Source organism: Trachurus trachurus (genome assembly GCF_905171665.1).
Source record: "Trachurus trachurus genome assembly, chromosome: 15".
Classification (NCBI taxonomy): domain Eukaryota; kingdom Metazoa; phylum Chordata; class Actinopteri; order Carangiformes; family Carangidae; genus Trachurus; species Trachurus trachurus.
This window is the reverse complement of record NC_139906.1, coordinates 12,641,761-12,666,120: the sequence shown is the minus strand read 5'-3', so window position 1 is coordinate 12,666,120 and position 24,360 is coordinate 12,641,761. Positions and strand designations below refer to the sequence as shown.

The 24,360-nt window shown below is 40.4% G+C and overlaps 2 protein-coding genes across 2 annotated transcripts in view; both read right to left on the bottom strand.

The window, feature by feature from the left end:
• Positions 1-1,283: 1,283 nt before the first annotated feature.
• grem2a (gremlin 2, DAN family BMP antagonist a) lies at positions 1,284-7,453 on the bottom strand. The gene is made up of 2 exons (XM_083987950.1): positions 7,272-7,453; positions 1,284-2,024 (listed from the first exon to the last, which is right to left on the bottom strand). Exon 2 carries the CDS (start codon positions 2,021-2,023, stop codon positions 1,445-1,447), a length of 579 nt encoding a protein of 192 aa, XP_083844076.1. The 5' UTR covers position 2,024; positions 7,272-7,453; the 3' UTR covers positions 1,284-1,444.
• Positions 7,454-9,588: 2,135 nt separating this feature from the next.
• Positions 9,589-24,360, bottom strand: part of rgs7a (regulator of G protein signaling 7a) — a gene marked incomplete at its 3' end in the record, with an annotated part of 50,871 nt that continues 36,099 nt past the window's right edge. The window contains exons 5-17 of the mRNA XM_083987514.1: positions 21,291-21,397; positions 20,187-20,238; positions 19,121-19,185; positions 18,661-18,737; positions 18,351-18,432; positions 17,176-17,250; positions 16,940-17,038; positions 15,544-15,605; positions 15,050-15,160; positions 14,810-14,935; positions 11,023-11,209; positions 10,699-10,788; positions 9,589-9,609 (exon numbers count right to left, since the gene is read on the bottom strand). Coding sequence (XP_083843640.1) covers positions 9,589-9,609; positions 10,699-10,788; positions 11,023-11,209; positions 14,810-14,935; positions 15,050-15,160; positions 15,544-15,605; positions 16,940-17,038; positions 17,176-17,250; positions 18,351-18,432; positions 18,661-18,737; positions 19,121-19,185; positions 20,187-20,238; positions 21,291-21,397 — 1,154 coding nt within the window. The remainder of the gene's footprint in view (positions 9,610-10,698; positions 10,789-11,022; positions 11,210-14,809; positions 14,936-15,049; positions 15,161-15,543; positions 15,606-16,939; positions 17,039-17,175; positions 17,251-18,350; positions 18,433-18,660; positions 18,738-19,120; positions 19,186-20,186; positions 20,239-21,290; positions 21,398-24,360) is intronic.

Here is a 24,360-nt window from a genome sequence, read left to right as displayed (position 1 = left end):
TTAAGACATATCATTTGTAAGTAAATATTTCATGTAAAGAAGAAAAATCTGTTTTACACAGGCTGGAACATGGCAGGTTTACTTTTCTTAATCGTCTCATCAAATGTGTTTCAGAACCTTATGATAATATTATGTTTTACATGTTTTTATGTTTTACATGACGCATCTCTTCTATTGTGGTTTAATATATTTTTTGTTTTCAGTCAAAAAGCCCATGCATCCTTAAATGATGTGCTGAAATACACACCTTATATTGTTTTATTGAGAAGTGTTGTCGACTTGCTTTGTGTTTCAAGCAAAATCCTTTTGGAATCAGTTTGGCCTTTCCCACGATGTGCGAGTGTGTGAAATCCCATATGCTAATTGAGCAATAGGATTATGTGATGTGACATTCATGTGCAATACCAACAATGTTTAATTAAATACCCTTGACCATGAAAAAATATATTTATTGAATAAAAGAAATTACATTAACTTTTAATAGAAATTCTGTTTTTGCTGATTGTTTTCCATTTACCACTTGACAACTGTGTTACTACATGTACTCTAAGCACCACTGTGATTTTATATGAAATAGATTTAATATATTTTTCACATACATACTTACACAAATACATAAAATATATATATTTATATATATACTGTATATATTGCATTGCACCCTCATTACACATGCTGCAGTATGTTTTTCCTACTGGCTAGTATCTTTGTGGCAAATGTACAATATACAGCCAGGCTCATGTCCAAGCAGGTGGATGCCACTGGTCACTGCTGTGTTGCTTTATGTTTCTTGAAATCATGGCCTTAGCATCACATAATATATCATTTAGGACATCATATAAGTTAAGGCATAGATACAGCGTGACAGATAAAAACATTTCTAAACAGTCAATTTTAAAATCATCACTTTCAGACTGTAATTACTGTAGATCCACCTGCAGAAAAACATGTCATATTACAAAAACCTTGTAAAAGTGGTCACAGGGCACAGCTTAGTTTCTATAAGGCAATGCATTATCAGCATGGTCTCTCCTGGAGTCCAAAGGGTTTTGTGGATTTAAAACTCAGAGGCACTTTCTTATCACATAGGAATCTAGAAACAAATGTACAAAAAGCAAGTAAATACGAACTTTGTGAAATAACAGGAAAGAAAATTGTCTGCTTCATCATCAGTGTCTCTTGCATGGCCACATGAATCAGTCTCTTAAAACAGCATCAGCTCGCCAATATGGCTGATAGTCTCTGATTTTATGAATGATGTGCCATAGTTCAATTAACACCAGTCCCATGTTGCATGTAATTTTATTGCTGATCAGTCATTATTTTTAAAACACATTGTAAAATAGTTCAACTTGAAGCCAGTCATTATTTGGAGAAAAGTGTTGAATATCTGGCTTTGACAATTGTCAGATGTCCTCTTAAAAAGACTATTTTAAGTCTTTCTTCACAGTTTTCCATGGCCACTCACATCCACAGACATGCAGCGACACTGTTTGACCCTCTGCACCTTACGGTGTCTGAATGGGGGCTGTAGGTCTGGGCAGTCTAGCTGCACTGTGAGCTGTGTGATGCGGTGTGGCCTGCAGAAGGAGCAGGACTGGAACGGCTCCTGGGCCTTGTTGTGGTTTTTCCTTCCAGATCCTGAGGCTTGGCCTCGACTCTGGCCCTGACCCGAGCTGGGGCCCATATGGCGGGGGATATAGAAGGAGTTGCACTGGCCATAGCAAAAACGGTTGACCACAGTGCGGCTGCGGCAGCCCTCCTCGCTGATTGTCTGACGGAGGGGTTGGGTCTTGCACCAGTCTCTGCGGAGGTAGCGGCGCTCGGTCACCACCAAGGCCTCTCGGCTGGAGGATAGAACCTCTGGTTTCTGCTGCAATAGCCGGTGGTGACGCTCTGATGACAGGTTTCCTTTGGTCTTGTACGGGGATGGGATGGATCCCTGGGGCCGAGGCTTTTTGGTCTCTGCAGTGATGCAGAGCACCCCAGCCAGTATGACTGGGATAGTTATTCTCCACAGCATTCTATAAAAAGATCGAGACACATTACATTGCATTACATTTCCAAACAGAGGAAAACATCTGCTGTCTTGAGAGCAAAATGCTGAGGCTGGCGGTGCACTAATTCAGGCAGCATGTGATGATACACAACAGTCACACAGTCACTACCATGATATGAATATTGCCAATCATGTTTGTGTGAATATGCATTCTGATTCATGTTCAACCACCTTTGCAGGATAGCCTTCTAGGCATCATTGAGGAAATGAATCCATCACCAGGGCCCCCATTTGTCAGCATCTCTGTGTCATTACTTCTATTTGCTTTCCTCTCAGCTACGCAACTCTTCCAAAAATAAACAAAGCTCCGCCATCAAAGGATACACTTAAACACCCATAACGAGAAGGGGAAGTTGATTTTATTGGTCCCGTCGCCGGGTAAAATAATTAGGGCTTTGCTTACTTTAGTCATGAACTATGCCGCAGATATGTAAACAGGCATTAGAGAGGCCCATCTGCATGTTATTAGGGGAAGAGTTGGGGAACTCTACAGCACCCTTTGGGAGTCCACTCTTCTACTCTTTGGTGATATACTGTGGAGCAAATTGAACTGCGAATGACCTGCAGTGTCCGTAATGGCCATGTCTTGTGTATCATGCTCACACCGAAAAGATCCAGAGAGATGATTTCTTCGCCATTTAGGATGGAGTATCCACCCGTGCGCATGCTGTCAGTATTTGTGCCAGCACATTTTTGACCATCACTCAAGCATCTTTTCAGCAGATGTTGCTCTTGACAAGCGTTGCATGACATCAAGTCAGAAATCCTGACGGAGAACCAAACTGCCTCAAGGCTATTGGCTGCTCCTATTCACAGACTCTTCTTTGCTGTGCAAATTTGTATGTTCCCTTTCTTCCTTTTCTGGACCTGCAACTCACTCTGACATGGAACAAATTACTTTATCATAATCCACTTTGTTTTTTGCCTCCTTTTTCTGCCCTTGACCTTGAGGTCATGGCAGCTCTGTCCGAACTGCATGAGCACTCAAGTCTACACATCACTGTCCCGGCAGTTCTTGCCCTAAGCTACACAGCAGCTGTTTGTCCATCAAGCCGAGATGTAGCATGAATTCTAACTAGGACTTTTCTGAAGGATATCAAGAAATATACTGAGGAGTTACATAGACACAGAGAATCGACTTTCCTTTTTAATGCATTTAATGGAAATCTGATCCCTGGAAGAGATGAAACCTGCGCAGGAAGGAAAGACCTGGCACACTGTTGATATTTGGTGTTTTCTGAATTTAAATTTCAATGAAGAGCATCTTCTCAAATATCTGCACCTCAGACTTTATATGTACACATTTTTGCATACACACACAAGCCAGCACACATGCCCACGCCCATCATAAGGTTTGAATAACTAAACCAAAGACTCCCGCTGGGCTTTTCCACCACCTACTGCAACTGGGAGTCGTGACCCCGTTCCATCTTCCAGTGATCTACCTTCCATGTGCAACAACGTCTCATTTGTCTTTAACTGCACTGTCTTATTCCTGCTGACTGTGTATTTAAATATATAACCCCCCCACCCCCACCTACCCCTCCCCAGTGCTTCTGTGCAGGCTCTTGTTCTCTCTTTCTCTCCGTCCATCGTTTAAAGAGGCACCCTGTAACGCTGGAGAGCTACAGTCTGCAGAAGCCCCAGGGACTCTGGAGGGACGACCTGACCCACTGTGTACATAGGCCATGACGGATGGCCTATACAGTCGGCAGCCGCACTCCCTCTCCACTCCCAAACCTGGCCCTAAGTATGATAGTGCCGACCCTGCCAAGCTATCTTCATCAGTCTCCGCAGCAAGACAAATTGCGGTTTTGGGGTAGGGATTCAGGGGCTTTGGGGGGAGCACTGAGGTGGATGGGTGGGTGGTTAGTGGTTGAAGTTATGGAAGATAGAAGGAAAGGGGGGGAGTAGATGATGGGCTTTAGGACAGATGACCTACTGGGAAATGAAACCAGCCCCCACTTGGGTTTCATGTACAGTATATACCCTGCCCTCCTTGCATTTACTGTATATCTCTCCGCAAGCTGTTTGCCTCTTTATTTCTCTCTCTCCCCATCTGTCTCTCTCTGTCACTCCATCTGCGTGTGCCTGCTCGACGCACATCATCACACAGCCCTGCTGACGGAAGGAGACTGTGGTTTCGCGTGTTAATGCTGAGACAGAGCTGAACCGGACCTTTCTGTCTGCCGAACACTAATATTGTCCACAAACACAGCTTTATGTTTTACCAGAACCACAAATACTTGGGGGGATATGCTTCGCTGAACTGTGGCAGACCTTGGTTCCAAAATTCAGACCTCTAATGAAATTACAAATACCAGAGAGACTGCTGAGCTAGACACAAGCCTTCCTGAAAACAGCTATTATCATCAGTGGGAACTTGTTATGTTTTGTTCTTCAGAATGGCATTATAATACCGTGGTAATGTTTTCTGTCTGCACAACAATGGGTCCTTTTTTTTTTTTTTTTTTTTTTTTTCCAAATCTCAAAGTGAAATGAAAAACACAATTGTCGAGGAAAGTCTCCAGCCTAGCCCCTAAGTGTTTAAATATTTTAGATATTCGGCTGTTAAATAATTGAAAAACAAAAATAAAAAATGAGGCGAGAGAAAAATCCTGTCAAGGCTTTGAAATTTGTTCACACAGATGTGCTTCCACAAAACCCTGTGAAACATCTTCCCAGCATGTCTTCAAAGGCAGGTTAAAACAAACAAAACCTGATGCCTCAATTATTGGTGCGTCAGAAAGTCTCATACACAGACTGGTAAGTGCAGTTAATTACAGTAGAACTGCATTTAATTCACCGTGCAGCTCAAACCTCAATCACACACGGGCAGTCGCACACACACACACACACACACACACACACACCCATACATGACCACACACACCCGCGCACACACACACACACACACAGGATATAGAGAGCGAGAGAAAACGGGAAAGAGAGGTAAATGAAATGTTTTCACTTGGAGCCAATTACACAAAGAGGAACCATGTCATTATCTGCATTTGCGGATTGTATTTTCCCAAACTACGCTCGGCTGTTGGCTCATTAACAGTTGGGGAGATGGTGGGGGCTCCTTTTGGGGGCTTTTCTGTGCAAATGTGTCTAATGCCAACATTGCCAGGAGGCTGCTTTAGGCAGTTTGGGCAGCCATTTGTCACCACAATCCATCTTGATAATGACTAGCAGCCCAGATATAATGCTTTCCAAGCTAAGTACTGGCAAGTATGTTCGGCAACTCCTTCACCTCAGCAACATAAAGTGCTTTAGTGGTGGATGAAGGGCAATTAGAGATGCTATGATAGTACAACGTTTCTCATTCCAGATCAGGATGACACTACTTATGAAGCAACAGTGATTAACACCACCTTCCACTTGCACTTAAAGTAGGGTTTATTTAATCCTTAACATACAGCTTTGTCATATAGTTTCCCCTTAAGTAGCTTTAAAGTTGCTAAAACGGCCTTATTTCACGCGTTTTGACAGAATCACATTTATCCCCAGCTTGTTCCAGCGCCTCACTGAAGCTATATAATTTTTATGGATGAAATATCCGAGACCAAGACTCCATGTCTTTTTATGGGTTTACCATTCAATCAAGTAGACATATTCTAGACGTCTAGAGCATCTTTTATTTGGTGTCTTTGGAAACTTTAGGATCCCCACTAGAATTTAAAATAATGTGGGTTTGAACAATGTTTGGCTGCACAGCATGAGTTTGCAATGACTGGCACACGGACAGGCCGCAGCATGTTTAAGCGTTTAAAAGTCGTTTTAAGCCATATTTCTGCTCACAAGCAAGGTGAATGTTCTTGTCGGTTGAAAAATAAGTCGTCACAGCTGGACAGAAAAGAGCCTTTCTCTGCCGTTTTAATCTGTTTTCCCAAGCGTGTTGTTCATGTGTAAGAGCGTAAACTTCACATCTTAAGAATGTTGTTAAGGTTTCTATCAAATACCAGTTTTACTATCTTTAGAGGCTTACAGCGCTGAGTTTTCAGCTGCTAAAGAAACTGTAATGTGTCTGTGTGCTAAATCCTCTTTGACATCAGAGCGGACTGTACAAGGTGGTGCAGTCACCGGAGCTGTAAGAAGGATCAGAAGGCAAACTCCCCACCATTCACCGCACGCACACTAACACACACACACACACACACACACACACACACACACACACACACACACACACACACACACACACACACACACACACACACACACACACACACACACACACACACACACACACACACCATCTTGGAATACACATGACTACACATAAATACAGTAATAGTCAAAATTAATACACATACAAGGATATATTGTACACCTGTACACGAACAGAAAGAAAAGGGATAGATTATTGTTTCCATACAGAATACAGGTTCCCTATGTTACATTACCTTCATTAAATGTCATTCTCTATTTTTTCATATTCACTGGAAAAACTAAACTGACTCTTAATCTCACTGAGACTCACAGTACAACATGCTGTCATCACTCACTAATTCTCTCACTCACAACACTAATTCCCCCAGAACCTCCAGCCACTAATTATAGTCATTTAGTTATAGACACCTTTATCCACAACACCCTACAGTACTTTAAAGGTATGCATGTTTTTATTATGATGGGTGGCCCCAGTGGGAATCAAACCATCATTGCTGGCAGAAATACTAAGTAGCTGTTCGACTACCGCTGTTCGAATGACATGGTTCTGCGCTTAGTCATTCACAGACCCACTGAGTCACTCGGTCTCACACTCACGTGGGTTATGTCGGAGCCGCACTCACTGAGCTACACCTATCTCAATGTCTTGAAATGGCACATGCTATTTTTTTTTACATACATAAATCTGTATATGTGTATATTTAGTCAGTGTTCCCTCACATACACTGCCAAGAATGTCCATCTTGAAAGCATTTTTCATTGTATTTTGAAATCCTGATGTTTAAATGGAAAGTTAAGCCAAAGAAGTGAGGTAATATACAGTACACTGTACGTCCACGTGTATCTTCTTGCATAAACAACGTTCTTGAATGAAACATTGACTTGGAATTAGAACATATTTTTTTGTTATAGTACTTGACATTTCAAAACATCCCCTAAAAAGTTCTTACAAGTTGTGAAACTGTTGAACGTAAATTTCTGACAAAGTGTTAAATAAGGTGTTATCTCAGTGAAGTGTGACGTGTGGTTTATGTACCTCTCACCACAGTGCGCAGCAGGACAGTAATGTGTCGAAGATGCAGTCAGGGATGGTCATCCACCTTCAGTGGTCCTTGCGTCCGCTTCCAGGTTCCGGTTTCCATGGCAACATAATCTGTAGTATCCTCAGGCTTGTACCCGCTCCTGCTTTTTCTGTTTTTTTTTTTATTCCGTCCCTGCTAAAAAGTCAAAGTCTTGGACATAATCAGTTTTCCATCTTCCTGGAAAATGTGTATCTCTGTCTGACTTTCTCTTTCTGGCTGACTCTCTATTTTCTTTTTTTTCTGAAGTCTTCTCGTTTTCAGGTTTAAGAGAGAAGTCCCAGGTTGGAGTCCCAGTAAACCCGTATCTTAGTGCTGTGGAGACTGCCTGTAGTCTGTCTTTGAGAGAGTTCGACTCACTGTAAAGCCTGCCTCAGTTTGAATCCCCACCACCCCTTCCCTCCTCAAGACTGGGAGGGTTTTTCCTATTGGCCCTGGTCATTGTGTGATTCAATCCGAGCTTCACTTCTTTCATTTAAGTCTGTCTCTCCCTGTGTCTATCTTTGTCTGCTTACTGATATTTTTTTTTCTCTTTGTTGTAATGCCCGGCCATCCATGACACATCAAACCAATCAAACTGAAAGCTTCTCCTTTAGATTATTTTTGCCTTCCTCTCCAGTGTTTGACATTTACATTTTCAGGGGTAAGTGTAAGACATTTTGCCACAATGTAAAGAAACTGCAATCTCCTCAAAAAAAAAAAAAAAATCTAAATTATCCTCTCTCATTGACACTGTAACCACATCACCCCCAATCCATAAATCATCGCATGCATGTATCCAGACACACTAACAGCGTGCTTTGAAAAATGCCACAACTTGCATTCCTTGATGCAACTGAGACAATAATGTTTGTCTGTTTTGTGGCTCTTACTAAGCTGACCACTAGGAACAGAGACCGAAAACAGTGACTGTCACTTCTGCCATCAAAGCACCGAGAGATCAACAGACCCTGCAAAACCTCAGATGGGAGCAGTCTGAACAATTACGCCTTCAAGAGGCCAGAGGATGATGACACTTTTGCATGACAAACCTTCATTTGTCTGCAAAGTAGCATGGTGCATTTTGCTGATCTGTGCTGAAGAGGAGCTGGTTGAAAAGAAGCAGATCCCTGCTGTTGGAAATAATTTATCACCCTCTAGTGGTAGAAAGAAGAAGTGTGAAAGAAATGAAGGCTGCACTAATTTTTACAGTGGCATCTTGCGTGTCAAAGAAGTGAAAAGAGAAAGAAAAGAATGAAATCCAAGGTCACGCCATAGTAACAGATAGAGGGCCAACTTTAATAATACAAGTAAGTAAAAGTGTCTTTAAATATGGTATAAAAATAAATGCAGGAGAGAATAACAAAGAATTATGTTCTACATAAGACAGGAGACAGCATTTTTGTAATTCTGAATGTGACTTTACAAGTGCAATGAAAACCATATGTGCTAATTATTGTAGTGCAATAAAATAATTCAAAGCAAAATAAATGCACAATAAATAATCATAATAATAATCATAATATATATATATGTATATATATTGTATATTCATTCTGCACAACACTTCCCATAGCGTGACAAAGTATCTGTGACCTCAGATCATGTAAAGCGATGACATTGGTTAGATTTATCAGTTTAAGCTGTCATTTTATATTTTCTCTATGTGTTTTTTTTTCTTTTTTTCTCTCTGACATCATTTGTTTCAGCTGGAAGTGAGAGAGGGGGCTCTGATCCAGCAGTTACGATGGAAAGAACTGGAATACTGGATTAGATTTTTTTTTTTTTTCAATGGCATTTTTCATCTCACCAGTCTGTCAGTGTCCTCGCAAGTCCAGCAGTGCCTTCCTTTCTGAGCATACTGGAAATATATCAGGTACTGTAAGAGGAGAGAGAAGAAGGAGCGTCCTCTCCATGGACATGCAACATCCGGTGGACAACAGACGAACAGAAGGCCCAGCTCATCGCCCGGCTGAGCCTAGAGCGGATGGACAGACAATGACGATGAAGAGATGAGATGGTCCCCCCCCTCTCCATGTCCCAGAGAGAGAGAGAGAGATGGCATTGATTTTAGCATGATGGCACATGACTGGTCAGCCTCTTGGATGCTGTGGTTTCCCCTGCGCAGGGAGGAGAGAGAAAGGAGGAGAGAGGAACAGACAGGTGGAGAAAAGAATGATGTCAACAAGAGAGGATAAGTACTCTTAGTTTGTAGCCATCAAGATATACAATAACCCAATGCCAATGTTGAGTACACATCCTTTTGTATTGGACATTACCTGGAAGCAAGAGCCTTCAGAACAAGTTCTTACTTTTCTGTGGGGACAAAAAAACACACACGATAAGTGTCATCGTTATAAAGCCATTAAAAAGGGCAAAGACATGGCTTAATAGTGAAGAGTCACTTCCAGTGCACTGTATTCTCAGGATATTTTGATGTTGGAGAGAAAACAAACATAGCGTACACCTAGAAACTGAGGCTGATTTGTCTGCCTCTTCCTGTTAAAATCCCTGCCAGTAATAATAAAATCTTCTTTGCCAGAGTGACAAGCGGAGGAAGTGTAGGAGGCGTGAGACGGAGAAGGCTTTAAGCACATACATACACCTGTGTAATTCTGAATTATTCATCATGTTATGACACACGTCGTGTCTCTGCTATTCATAATGGTTTCTCCGAGCCTGACAGGAGTCCCGATCAGCCGCTCTATCACCCACACCTTTAGCAGACTCTATTAATGCCTTGCTGACATGCAGGAGCCACTTTGTTTGACATGTTCTTTGGTTCGCACCGCTAACCCACTCCGTCACATTGTACTTCAGGAATTTTATATTCATTTGAGATACAGCACATGTTTGTAGGAGACATGTGATTGAGCTCGCTTTAAGCGACAGTTGTGTTATCAACACAAATGACTGCATGTAATTTCAAAGGAGTGACAGATGGAGATCCAACACTGCTGCTAAAGACAGACAAGCTTTAGTTCAGGAGTGAGCTGAGACCAAACACCGAACTGGCCTATGTTGTTCTAAATCTGCCATGGGTTTCACATATAACCTAACAATAGCCATATCTCAGAACAATAACTTTCTGCCCCTTAGTGGTTAAAAATATCTGTATATACTGCAGTTAGTGGGAACAATTATAACAACTTGTTCAATATGTGAGTGGATTTCTGGGAATAGGCTTAGTGTGATTTAACAGACTTTAAAAAGGGATGACTGTGGGAGCCAGGAAGGCAAGTTTCAGCCTCACCAAGACTGGAGCGTCAGTGAACAGCAACAAAAGTTGGAAGCATGCACTGTCTCTGCTCGTACTTGTCTGCATTTGATCTTATTGTCAAACTGAGACCAGTGTGTTTCCAGTGTTTTGAGTCAGACTGTTTTTGTTGTTGTTGTTTTTTTTACCTTCTTCTTGGCCTGTAATAACTCCTGGTAGGCACTGGAACGGATGAAACGACTGTAAGAATCACTCTTCATCAACTTGTAGATGTGTTCCTGTTGTATAAACACAAGATATGAAAATGATATGTTAAATAATGTATTAAAGCATCAGCTAAATATCAGATTGTGCTGAATAAAAATTCCAGTGAGTACCAAAACAGAGCTGTGATTCACAAATTGCCAGAAGAGAGGATGTTGCTGTGTAAAATCATACAAAAAACACTTCCGAAAATAACGTCAAATGTGATTGGATGTATTTGTATCATTTGTTCTTGAGTAATCGTTCACCTGTGCATCCTCAAAGGCATAGCGTCCGGGATCTTTGACATTCTGGGTGGTTTTGGCGTAGCTCTTTGAGTCCACGTTGATGGCGCTGGGCGCCCCGGAGGCCAGAAACTCCTGCCAGATCTCCTGAACCCGAGTGGGAACTTCTCTGATAGGACGTTTCTTTAACTCCTGGACCGCTAGCCAGAACCTACGGACAAAAGTCAACAGTATGATAGTTGCATCATAGCTATGTACAACTAATTTACAGTTATTTATGGCTGAGGAGACATCCACTTTAAAAGATCAACTGTGATAGTGTGTGAATATAATGAGTTAATCACTTACAGATTCAACAATCATTCATTTTTTTTATAGTCAGAAGTTAAACTAATCCAGTGATGACATCTTTTGTGGATCAGCCCAGTTCTGAGTTGCCTTGGCAGACTTTCAGTGTATTAATGGAATTAGCATTTTCCATATTCACAGTTGAACTGTCTTATATTAGTATGTAAACTTTAGCCCTATGTGAGCTGCAGGCTTTATTTATTTATCTACATAAATAACCCAAACACTAAAAAGGCACCAGACTTAATGGCCAATGTATAAAGGTTAGACATGGCCTACTGCTGAGGTGAGACTCTGATTGGTGCAATATTAAGTTCTTAGTCACTACAATACTTCAGAGGGTTTTTTAAAACTTGCAAACTACAGTCTGTACAGAACACAGGGGTACTATTAATAATTCAAAACTAATCCATCTCGCAGACATTACATTTAAGAATTTGTTCCACCAGCTTGTTATCACAGCGGAGAAGGACACATGGTAAGAAATGCGTAACAGTAAGAGCAACAGGAATTATTTTTAGTGTTTGCCATACGCAGAAAGACGTCAGCATTGACAGACTTTAAATAATGGAGAGGCAAAATACCAAGTTTACTTTTAAACTTGCCATACACATAACACTCAACTCATTTAACTAAATTCAATTAAACTGACCATATTAACAGCAGTAGGCAGAGGCAATACAGACATCTACCATCAGACGGAGCAGAGGAGCCATCCTGCACTGTGGTTACTCTACTCATATTTAAATGTTTGCATGTGCCTTTAATACTTGGCATCATTGCCGTTGCCGTTACCATGAATAAACTGATTAACATAATATTCCTGCCCACCTGTGTTATTCTAGCCACAGACACAGTTGTGCATATTTTAAAATTGCTGCTTCTATCAGCGTCCTCTGCTCCAAGAAACCATATCGCTGTGGGTTACTTCTTATGCATGGGAAGAAACAAAGACCCCATCGGTAAGAATGATAGTTGTTAGCTTCCATGATGTTGCCATGAAAATGAATCTATAACTACAATATATGAGCATAAAGACCCATTCAAGTGCGGTAATATTCATCAAGTCTCTAATTATCAGAGAGTCATTGAACTATGATGTGTATTTATTCTGGAAGAATCATATGACCATTTACAGTGGGTGTCCTGCAATGTATAGTGTATGTTTCTGGTAATGTTTCTCATATGCGATTATTTTAAGTGTATGTGTGTGTTGGAGCCCAGCAAAGTGTGAATTAAATCCTTCACAGTCTCTCGCGTGTTCATTCATGTGTGTGTGCGCGCTTCCATTAATCAAGTTGTGACAAAAAAAATATCTGTTAGCACAGTCACTTTGTGAGGTCCCATGTGGGAACAAAAAGCTGCTGCCGTTAATTTAACCATTTATTTTAGGCTTAAGACTTGGTTTGGTTTGTGGTTGAGGAGGTTGCACATTTGCAAACATTGAGACAGCTGGGAGGGCTAGGATTAGACACTGCCAATACATACTGCCACAGTTTACCCACAGTATCATCCAGTCTGCCATAGAGAAGCAGTGGTAGAAGTAATCAAGTAAGTAATCAATATTTTTATTCAAGAGCTGAGGTACTTCACCTGATGCTACTTTACACTTTAACTCCATTACATTTTAATGGCATATTCATATATATTACTAAAGTTATTTGACCATTTAAGTTATTGGTTGCTTTGCAAATTTAAAACATAATATGAATATAAAATATGGCAAAACGTTACAGATTAAAATACCAAAAACCCATTAATTAGGTCAATATCATAATTCAGATGTTGGCCAATTCGATTTTGTTATTATAGTTTTTATATAAATATTTTATAATCATTATTATTTAAATGATATTATGAGATATAGTTATATTGCTGAGCGCTACACAAATATTTCGTATCTCTCCTTGAACAGGCAATTGAGTCTTCAAGTTTCTATGGCGTGACTGATCTCTGCTAAACACCTTTTCAGATCGATCATCATCGATACATGATGCGCATTATTATTATTATGAACGGCCCTCCTGACCGAGGGCACCGCTGCCGTAACGCCGGTGGGTGAGTGCGCATGCGTGCAGCAGCTCAGCAGGAAGCCGTCTCGCTCAGGTGAGGTTACCGCGCTACTAGCTTAGCTTTTAGCTTTTAATTTAACTCATTGCTGTTCCTGGTCCACCTGTGTTTGTAGCTGTGTGTGTTCGTACTGCTGCAAGAGCAACATGAACCACTTTGTGGCGCTCGAGTGTAATTTCAGCCAAGGCTTCGGTCGACAGGTGTTTTTGTTCAGGTAAGTTCCTAACTGACTAATATGAGCATTCGCCATGACACTGTTTTGGTCGAGTTCTCTTCACATAAAGTAAAGGAGCTTCAGTGCCTCCTCTCTTTTCTCCTTTTCATAAGAAACACTTCCATTACGAAATATGAATTCCTGTGTAAACAATATACATGTGTAGTTTCCCCTTGACATGCAAACAACAGAGCACTTTCTTTATGCTTGTGGCACAATTCAAAACTTAGGGAAACAACTGACAGAAGCTCGGATCCACATATCTCTATTCTTTCAAATCCACTTAGGAGTCATTGAGAAGAACAAGCATATTGCATTTTATATTTAATAGCACCATCATCACCATCAGAACAAAACATCCTCCTATAGCTTCGTCTGAATCTAATATATTCTGACCCTTTGCTCAGTTCCATATTTCTCTCTCATTATTGCTTAGGGTTAGGGTTAGTTTATTTGTATTTTTCGTTCTTGCTATCTTATTTCAACGTTTCAGTCCTGTCTGCTTTATTTTTGTGGTTGGGGTTGAAGTACTGATTGTCCATGTGTTAAAAATAAAGTTGCTTACAAAAAAGCACAGCTAAGTCCTTACGAATTGTCCTCATCATCTTTCCTTGACCTCATGATGTTTTCCATTGAGATCAAGGAGAAATAGTTAAGGAAAGAAATTATGTTGATTGTTTTGAATAGCTTTGCCCAGATATCTGTGACTGATCAGCAGGTAGTTTATCAATCTTAAAACCTGCCTATCCTTATTGCCAGCCTATTGATCAGTGCATCTCTATCTTGACCAAAATAGCATCAAAATACTTGCTGAAATAATGCAATATATAACGGCCTATTATTACAACACTTTGACAGTGGACATTCTTTTAGTTTTCTTTGCTGATAGAATATCTGCAATATGAATGCATTTTTTCTTGTAATCTAATGGAACAATTTATTTAAATCATTATTGTATTGTAAAGGAAGCAAAATGGTCCTCTATGTATATTCGTAAATATCTTGTATGTGACAATCTTTCATATTTTAAATGCAGATTGGGCCCTGGAGTGAGGTTTTAAAACATCTAGAGAATGAACTATACAGCAGTCTCTTCAGTGACAAAAAAGTACTTTTATTTATTGTGCTTGTGTGTGTGTTTGTCTGTGTGTATGTCCTTATCGATATTTTGTCACGTACCTGAGATTCTCTGAGCTGAACTCAGACTCCAGGAACTTAAGGAACTGCTCTCTCCCCACAGGGTCTTTGAGAACCTCATCGATGCCAAAAGCCCACCTCTTTACCCTCTGCTGGCCTGGCTCCTTGCTGGAGGACGACACACAAGATTGCAACATGGACGAGGTACTGTTGTGTGCAAAGAAACACCCAATAACCTGTGAAAATATACCTGACACACATAGAAATATACATTACACCCACCTGGCTTCAAGCTCCCAGAGTGTGGTGTCATCTGAGATCCAGGGGTTGGATGGATCTGGTGGCGTTAGGAAAGGGTCGTATTCAACGTACTGCTCTGTGTAGGCCAGCAAACTGTTTTTTGAGGAAACAACAGAGAACACATGAATGACATCGGCCGGCATCACTGGTAGAAATTTTACTTGTGTTTTGATCAGTTGTTTCAGTCGATGGTGAGCTTTAACTGATGGAAAGCGAAGTGAAATGAAAACTTGAGATGAAAGACATAACATGAGAGAACTCTTTGGTGAGTAGAGCTTTCTTTCAGAAATAATAAACCAACACTGTGGGTGCCATCTGGCACTGCCGGCACTAACACTCACAGAGGGCATTGTCTGGGCCCAATCGCTCCTCAAGGTCGTCAGAGCTCTTAATTCCACGCCATGTTAGGCAGTTTAACAGCTCAATAAACAGATCGATGGCTAAACTGAATAAAGACACAAAAGAACATCACTCACCTCTCTGCCACTTTGGACATTTTCAGTCGATGCCTGTCTAATTGCAATTGCCAAAAGGTGATCTGAAACCATAGGAGAGAACAGTTAGCGCACATCTGTCTCCATGAGTTCACAAGAAATTGTTGGTTTGCCGGTATATTCACACACCAACTGTAAGATATTTTTTACTTAACCCTAATTTTGTGTGTGCACTTTAATTCTATGGTACATTGCTCTGTTTTAGCACGTATCATAATTCTTTTAAAATAATGCCCAAAAATTATATTAAGTTACAGTACAGACGGAGAACCATAGCTACAATTTAAGTGCTACTGTAGCAGTGACTCCAAATTGTTAATGATCTTGGGGTCTATCTTACATTCAGTGCAAAGCGAAACACCATTTTCTGTGCTCGTTTCAGATCGATGCACGGACCAACAATAACAAATACACTTGCTCTCATGTGAGCACCCATAAGACCATGCTGGTCTTAAAATGAAATGCCGTCAGGCGCATTATTGGAACATTGCTATCTTGTGTGTTTGCGTGGCTTATCGCGTGTTGTACAACATAGCCATTGATCATGGATGTCTCTTGGAAAATAAATGAGGCTCTACAGAGAAGCGCTCTCTCATACTACCTGGTAATTCCACCACAGTGTTTCCCATTCATCACCTCGGCTAAATTGGTCCACCACAGTTTCATTATGAATCATCAACTCACCACTAATAGAATCTAATTCTGTAGGAGACACTGCACCATCATATTAGCAATCCACTAAGGTGTGAGCACACTTGCCCTTTAAAGGGAATGGGAGGTGGCACTGTAGTATATTGCCGGTTCTTTTCAACATATTTTTCCACTGCTAAAATAATGGATTTCAGACCAAAGCGTTTATGAACATGCAATGAATGTGCCATGTGCTTAAGACCATGCACTTTAAAGCAGAGCCTTATATCTGTAATAGTAGAGTAGTTATGGAACAGAAATATGCATTTATTTACTAATTCTCTGTCTTTGCCCAGATTCAAACTGAAACTAAAAAATCCTCCCATTACAAAACATTGTTGTACATAATTTGGACTCTCTGTAATGCCTTGAAATTTGCTATTTTTTATTTAGTTTTTAATTTTTTAACTTAAAATTAATTGTTGTTGCTTTTATTTTATTCTATTTTGTGTTATTTTGTTTGTAAGGCTATTCAAGTTATATTATTTTTTTGTTTGTTTGTTTGTTTGTTTGTTTAGCTTTGTTATTTGTGTGATTACTTTTTATAGGTGACGTTTAAAAATAAGCCCAGAGTGGGCTTCTACCTCACCCGCACATGTTTTATTTATTTTTTAAATTTCATTTATTTTGTTGATTCTACAGTTGTGCAAATAAAACTTAAACTTAGAGCGCCCCCTGCAGATCTAACCTTTTCTTGCAGTTCTTCTTCTGTAGGCTGCTTGGCCTCTGGGGCGGGGGTGTGAGTTGGGCTGTGGGTACGGATATCGTTCTGCAGCCCATACACGGACTGAGACAAGGGAAAAAAATAAAATTAAAAACAATAGAACAATCAATAGTTGTCTTACAACTGCTGACAACCACAGTCTGCCCACGACTGTGTCCCAGTGTTATGAACCCTGACCTTTAAAGAAACATGCACTGTACCTTTCTGGTTTTGTGGGGATTTTTCATTCTGGAGGACTTCTTTATGTCGACTTCTGTTGTATTCACACATCCAGGCTGTGAGAGGAGTGAGAGCAGGAGAAAAACCAGGAAGTCATGAGTTAATTCAGCTTAAATTAAATTTGCCCTCTAGGAATGACGCCACACTGGCTGGCAAGGTGCATTTTTTGACGCCATTATGAGAGTTTCGGTAAATCTAATCCAATATGCTGAGCCGGGGCGTGAAGTGAGTCTGAGAAGTTTCCAGGACAATGTGTCAGATGCTGGTTAATTAAACATGGAATGTGCCAATTCTAGCAAAACAAGTAAACCAGCGGGAAATCAGAGTCTTAGTGTGCAAATTCTGGCTGATTGAACAAGTGGTCTAATCTAGGTCTCTTCTAGAAGAACAGAGCTAAGTAGCTTGACGGCGTCAGTGTGAAATTTGAATTAATATTGATTATGTTGCTCCAAGGACGCATAAATTGAACTTGTTATTTTCCAATTAAGCATGGAGCAGTGGCTTTCGGAGAAATACAGCAGAGGAGACCCTTTAACCTCAGGGGGAAGAAAACTAAATGCTAATGCTAAGCGTGTGTGTGTGTGTGTGTGTGTGTGTGTGTGTGTGTGTGTGTGTGTGTGTGTGTGTGTGTGTGTGTGTGTGTGTGTGTGTGTGTGTGTGTGTGTGTGTGTGTGTGTGTGTGTGTGTGTGTGTGTGTGTGTGTGTGTGTGTGTGTGTGTGTGTGTGTGTGTGTGTGTGTGTGTGTGTGTGTGTGTGTAACAAGGTAAAGAGCAGCAATGAGGCTGATGTGTTGTGACAGCTATTGATGTGACGTTGCATGTGTATGGCAGAGAAATGCAGTGTGTTCCCCTCTTTAAACAGTCCAGCCATCATAGGAATCATGTACAGCTCACATTTAATTTGCATATAATCTATGAATAATTTCAAAACGTTATTTATTTTTCATACAGTTTGACAGATTCCTACTGCCTGTGAAATGTGTGGAATAGATTCAAAGGATCTTGGGAGTCTCAGTAACTGTGGTGTGTGTGTGTGTGTGGTGTTGTGGGGGGTTGTAGTGCTTTGTGGTCATTGTTAAATCATTTTTTTTAACGTGTGCAGTGATGTCAGTAACGTCAAAGGTGACTGTGACAACATCATCAGTAATTTCACTCACCACTGGTCTGTGCACGTCCCAGAATGCTCTTTCCTGACTGTCGAGAATTTTCCTCTCAATTTTGTCTCTTTTCTTATCCACTCTTGGGAAGAGGGGGGGAAAAAGAGAAAAGGAGACATGTATGATCCATTTACTCCACCACATGCAGTTGATCTGTGAAGTTGTGAACTGGAAATTCTAGGAACGTTTTAGTACAGCAAACCACTAAGTTTACTCATAGCATAATGAGGTACGTGTGTGTGTGTGTGTGTGTGTGTGTGTGTGTGTGTGTGTGTGTGTGTGTGTGTGTGTGGCTCTTATAGAAACCTACTTTGCTTGTGCTTCTGCTTGCATAAAAATGAACTCCCATTTCCTGGCGAAAGCCCTCTGTAGCCTTGCTAAGCTCTCCTGCAAGTAAAACAAAGAACAAAACAGGAAAAGAAAGGCTTTTGAGGGGATCTGGGCTGATTATGTTTACTGCGCATGCTGTGTACAGTGCACGGCTGGATACCATCTTTAATGATCCCTGCTTACATACACACACACACACAAAAAAGAAAAGCCATGGGTATAATAACTAACACGGTGATTCATTTCTTAGCTTTGGTGAAATGAGAGTTAAAAATGATGCAGTGACACACACATACGTATATGTATATTTAAAAAAAAATGTTCTGAGAGTCAGTGTGAATTAAAAGGCAGGAGATAAATTCTGAGAGCGGTGCCAACACAGGAAGAGAACAGATACGTGAAGAGGGGATTGCTGACACCAAAAGACCTCTTTCACTTACCGCTTCATAGTCTGCAAGCTCCAGACGCGCTTTATTTTGCATTGTTCTTTTGCAGAGGTAAACAGCTGAGAGAGAGAGAGAAAGAGAGAGACAGACAGAGAGAGCGAGAGAGATGGGTAATAGAGGGAGAACGGGATCTGAGCTGGGTTTTTACAGCCTTAAGTGGCCCTGCTTTTACTCAGTTAATCCTCTCAAATGCACATTTAAACTGGCCTGCAAATCACAGAGGTCATTGACTGTGCATGGTGAGCGAGTGTCTGTTACAGTGTGTGCCTGACTTTTGATGTCTTCCTGTACTATCATCATCATCCCTTCATCCCTTTGTTAACTGACCATTATGTGGAAGCTTCATTATGCCATTAGAGTGTTTTCATTAAGGGGCATCATTCACGTGAGTGATTTGCTACATATGAGACAGTCTAACTTCCCCTAACACCCACAAGATTATTCCCAGAGTGAGCATTAGCTCCCTTTTTTCCCCCCTTCTCCTACAACTCATGAAAGAGCTGCAAGGCTGCGGCTATTCACCTGAACCATTTTGTGGCACTATGAAATGTTTATCTCCATTGTGTTCAGTTGTATCACCATCAAAACATTCAGCCGAATACTGTATGCACAACAGGTGCACACATGTAAACACATTCCTGGTTTCCTTCACTGCAATCAGCCTGTATTATTCAGACAGTATAACAGGCAGATGCATTTGACTGAGGTTAGAAAAAATGGAAAATGAAATATATATATAAAAATATATAAATAAGATAGAAAGCACACAGAGTTATTGCATGCCCCCTGCACTATAACCGATTCTGCTGTGGCTCTGGGCCAAGCATTTAAGTAGAACTAAATGTGATTTTATGTTTCATATCAACCATCCAGATACTGCAGTTGCATCATTTGAGTTTCATCTTTTGAACTTTTGGTAGCATCAGTGGTGATAACACATCTATTTGGCAAATACATTTTATGCACTACATAAACAGTCAGCATCATTAGCCTCTTCAGCACACTCTGCCTGCACAATGCACACAGCATAAATCAGACTATAAGAGAACAGCTCTCTCACCATAGTCTGTGTTTTCTGGCTCCCAGCAGTTTGATGGCCAAAAGTATGGAGTCTGGGTGGAGGAGAAATAGGTCATTAAGAACCAAAAGTAAAAGAAACCTTACTTTGACAGCATGCAACTAACCACATGGCGCTCTGAATCAAAGTGTGCACTGTCAGGCGAGGTGGGCATGCAGTCACAGTGCTGCATCTGTCACAATAAAAGATTTTGTTGTATAATGGGGGTTGGCATAATGTCTAAAGCACATAAGCTCCTTTCAGCGAGCACTGAGAGCAGACATCAGCGTGAATCTTGACCCTCCTTTTTTCACCATGGTATGGATCGGCCTCAGATGAGAACTGATTACATGTAAAGAGCAAAACGAAGCCTGCTGCTAACACAGCCACAGCCTTAGGCATTGATTTACTTTGGTTAGTCCTGTGTAGCACACTTGGGGGAGCTCACCGGGTAGAAAATCACTAAAACTGTCAATCCAACTATTGACGTTCAGAGCAAAGTGTTTCTTTTTTTTTCTTTCTTTTTTCATGAACCTGTAAGAATTATGGAGTACAACAACTGCTATTCACCATTTTGACTCCAGTATGTCACACAGAGGCACTGTGACAACAGATTTCTCAGCCCTCTCTGCAGACTATCTCTCCATTAATAGATTCAAAAATGCTTTAAGGACTGGATTTTATATAGAAATGACAATGCTTTCTATTTCAAGACTTCTAAATCTATTTTTTTTCCCTCAAAGAATAATACAAAGAAGGAGTTTATTTGCCCTAGAAAAACTCCTGTGGCTCAGGTCATCATGTGACTGTGGATCCTTAAGAAACAATGGATTAAAATGCTCTTTTCATACATAAGTAAAACATTTTCTGTAAAGCTGATGTGTTGACATGACATATGGTCAGAAATCATGGCAAGATCCCATATGGAGAGCCTTAATATGGCAGAAACAGAGTTATAATTGTATGTATGTATGTATGTATTGTATTTTCTCAACTTAAAAGATCTTGAACGTAGTGCTGGGCTCAATGACTTTAAGTGTTTTATGCCTTTTTTTTAATATGTTGAATATTTAAACAAGAGCACAGTATAACTCTTATTTTTCTTACCTGAAACCTATAGAAAGTGCCGTCATCTTTGAGAGTGAGGACGTGGTCTGAGATGGGGAAGAAGTAACCATGTGCAGCCATCAGAGTCCCTAAGTGAAGCGCCTCCACTAAGAGAAAACACAGACGAAAGGTCAGTTTACCACTTGGTTTATTCTTTCAAGATATGTGAAAGAAATCATTATGATGAAAAATAAATGAAAATGTTTTATTGTCCCAAAAAAAATTATGTTAGGATTTTTTTTTTTTTTACACGGTAACATATAGGTTGAAAGCGCTGTCCACGGCCAGCAAGCCTAGCTTAGCTTAAAGACTGGAAACAGTATAGCATGGGTCAAATGGAACAAAATCCTCCCACTAGCATCTCTGATGATCACATATTACACCTCTTTTATGTAATCTCATCACAGTTTGCCCTTGTGGGGGTTACAGTATGTGACGTACTATGTTTTTTGGCCATTACTAGTTAGTTGGTTACCGCTGGTTTCCTGCCAGTTGCTCAGCCAGTCAGACACGTAGCCTGCAGAAAAATGGCAGATATGTTGTTGTTTTTCCACTTTGCCTTTTAAAAGATGTTTTGTTCATTTGTGAGCTTTCCAGGTGCAGGTGGGTGGATTTTGTTACCGTTTGATAGAGCCAATCTAACCATGTCCCCCTGTCTTAAAGCTAAGCTAAGCCATGAGAGTGGTATCAACCTTCACATCGAACTTTCTGCCAGAAAAACGAAGAAGCAAACATGCCAAAATGTCAAACTTTTGCTTTAAGGATCAAGCGGATAAAGCCCTTCCCTAATTTAAATTCTAATATATTCTCTTTATAAACACTCTTTTATACTAAGGTGTTAGAAGACAAATCTGCTTTGGGATCTCACTTTTTCATTAAAAGAAAGATTCTCCGATTACTCCACAGTCAATAGTTCCTCATCACAGATCTTGGGCCAGCTTTTTTTTTTCTTTTGGTCCAACCAGCTAATTAACTTCATCCACCGTTCGCCCCCAAGTAGACATTCATCCCTGTAGAAAATGGCCAGCCGCTGCTATAATAGACCCTGACACAGCTTTGACAGAAGCATGGGCAGGTCTCCGCTCCGACCAAACAGCACAGCAGGAGGTCTCGCTGATTAGCCCACGTTCAGCCGGATAGGCGGAACTCATCAGTCAAATCGCTCGCCGTTGTGCTTGCTTGGTTGGAGTGAAAACCTGTTTCCCTCAGGCGCTCCACAGTACATGGTTGACTGTCCCTGATTCGAAACCATCAGATAATGAAAACATGTAATCATCATCAACTGCCACCAGTTATTCCCTGCTGTTCTCACTCTGTAACCTCTTCATGAGGTTGATGTCTATTATTCATGTTTTCTATAATGTCTTGACACTTCTCTGCTCATATTGTCACTTTTTAGTCAATATAAACAGTATATGAAACTGTTCCTCCAAGGCACTGCATCACGCAGCAGTCCACTGCTTATTTATTTCCTTCATATGATTTGATTATTTATTGGATGTTTTGCGGAAAGCAAAGGGGAAACTAGCAGTCAACACACTAATAAACTAACAGACACAAAGGTCGAAATGCTTGACATGCTCTTAAAGAGGCAGAGCTTTGGAAGCAATAACAGTAATTTAGAGTATGAATGAGTAAAATAATGCACATCCCTGCTCTTTTACTTTCTAATACACGCAAATAAATTGTGTTCTCCTGTGTGTTTGTGTTTGTGAGATAAATATAGATTGACTTTTCCTTTACCACTGAGGTTACTGACACAGCTTTGAGAGGTCAGGATGCTATGGTGCATGCATGTGTGTTTGTGTGTGTGTGCACGCATATTTATGACTGAGCTCCGTTTATTAATAAATTATGACTCATAAGTTATTAAAGTCTGTTTACGAATAAACACACCCCCTCCTACGGTTTCTTACAGCAATATAGTCCCTTATGTATTCTACCTAGTACCTACCATATATAGTACTTCTATATGAATAAAATTGACTTTATATTATATTTTGGTGTATTATGAAGTCAAAAAATGAAGGAGTCATTGATGTTGGACCTATAAGGGGACCGACTGACACTTACGAGCAAAAATAAACTCAGCCATGGACCTTTTTTACTTATCCATTCAAAAATGTCATTTTCTGGATTGTTACCACAGACAGTATGAATGTCAGATGAAAGTTGAAGTAGCAAAAAATCTGAAATATGACATCTGGGACAGTGCGGTTAGAGCTTACTGTCTCCCTTTCTTCAAACACAGGGCTTCGTGTTTGAGTGTCTCTGTCACCTGTGATGGTTTTTTCAGTCTCTCTGCTTTGGTTAAAGTGAAGCTGAGAGTTTTTTGATGCTGTTTGACAGATGGATGTTGAATGTTGATGTATATTGCTTATTCAAAATTTAGGAAATCATCCAACACAATTAAAAGGCAGATAAATAAAATTTGATGAAACTGAGCAGCCAGTACTAATTGAGTTTCCAGTACAATGCTTTAATTATCTTAAGTGTATATAAAATATACAATACTCTTGGAAAAGAATAATGAATCTGAATCTTTTGTTTCTCTTTTTCTAGTAAGGGTCTATAAGGATCAATTCCTGGTAGCAAGGGAGTTTCTGGCTTTTATTTAACATATTGTTGTTTTTTCTATAAGCTTTATAGCTGACTAAGCCTTGGACTAGAATTAGACAAGTTGTTGAGAAAGGCCGGCCTCAGAGTCCAGGGGGAAGACACCCTTTGATTTCATCGTATTACCCGCTCTGTGCCAAAACCCCAGAAGTTTGGAGCTCTGCCAAACTGAGTGTGGGAGTGTTTTTTATAGCGGAGCCTTTCTAAACACACTGGCAGAGATTTTGTGTTTGTAGTGATATTTTGATCATTTTATGTGTGCACCATATAGTATGCACTGTGTGGAGATGCTGAGGTGATGAGGTCTGTTTTTAATTGGTGGTGGATGGTAATTAGGGACATTTAGTCAGGTAATGTTTTGAGTTACTTGTACTGGAGTTTTTCCATTTCAAGCTACTCACATGCATTTCATCAGATGATGTTTTTCTTTTTACTGACACCCCAACTTTGCAGA

What these genes read in the sequence shown, in the direction of transcription:
- grem2a (XM_083987950.1), bottom strand. Translation starts at nt 2,023, where the DNA reads ATGCTGTGGAGAATAACTATCCCAGTCATACTGGCTGGGGTGCTCTGC.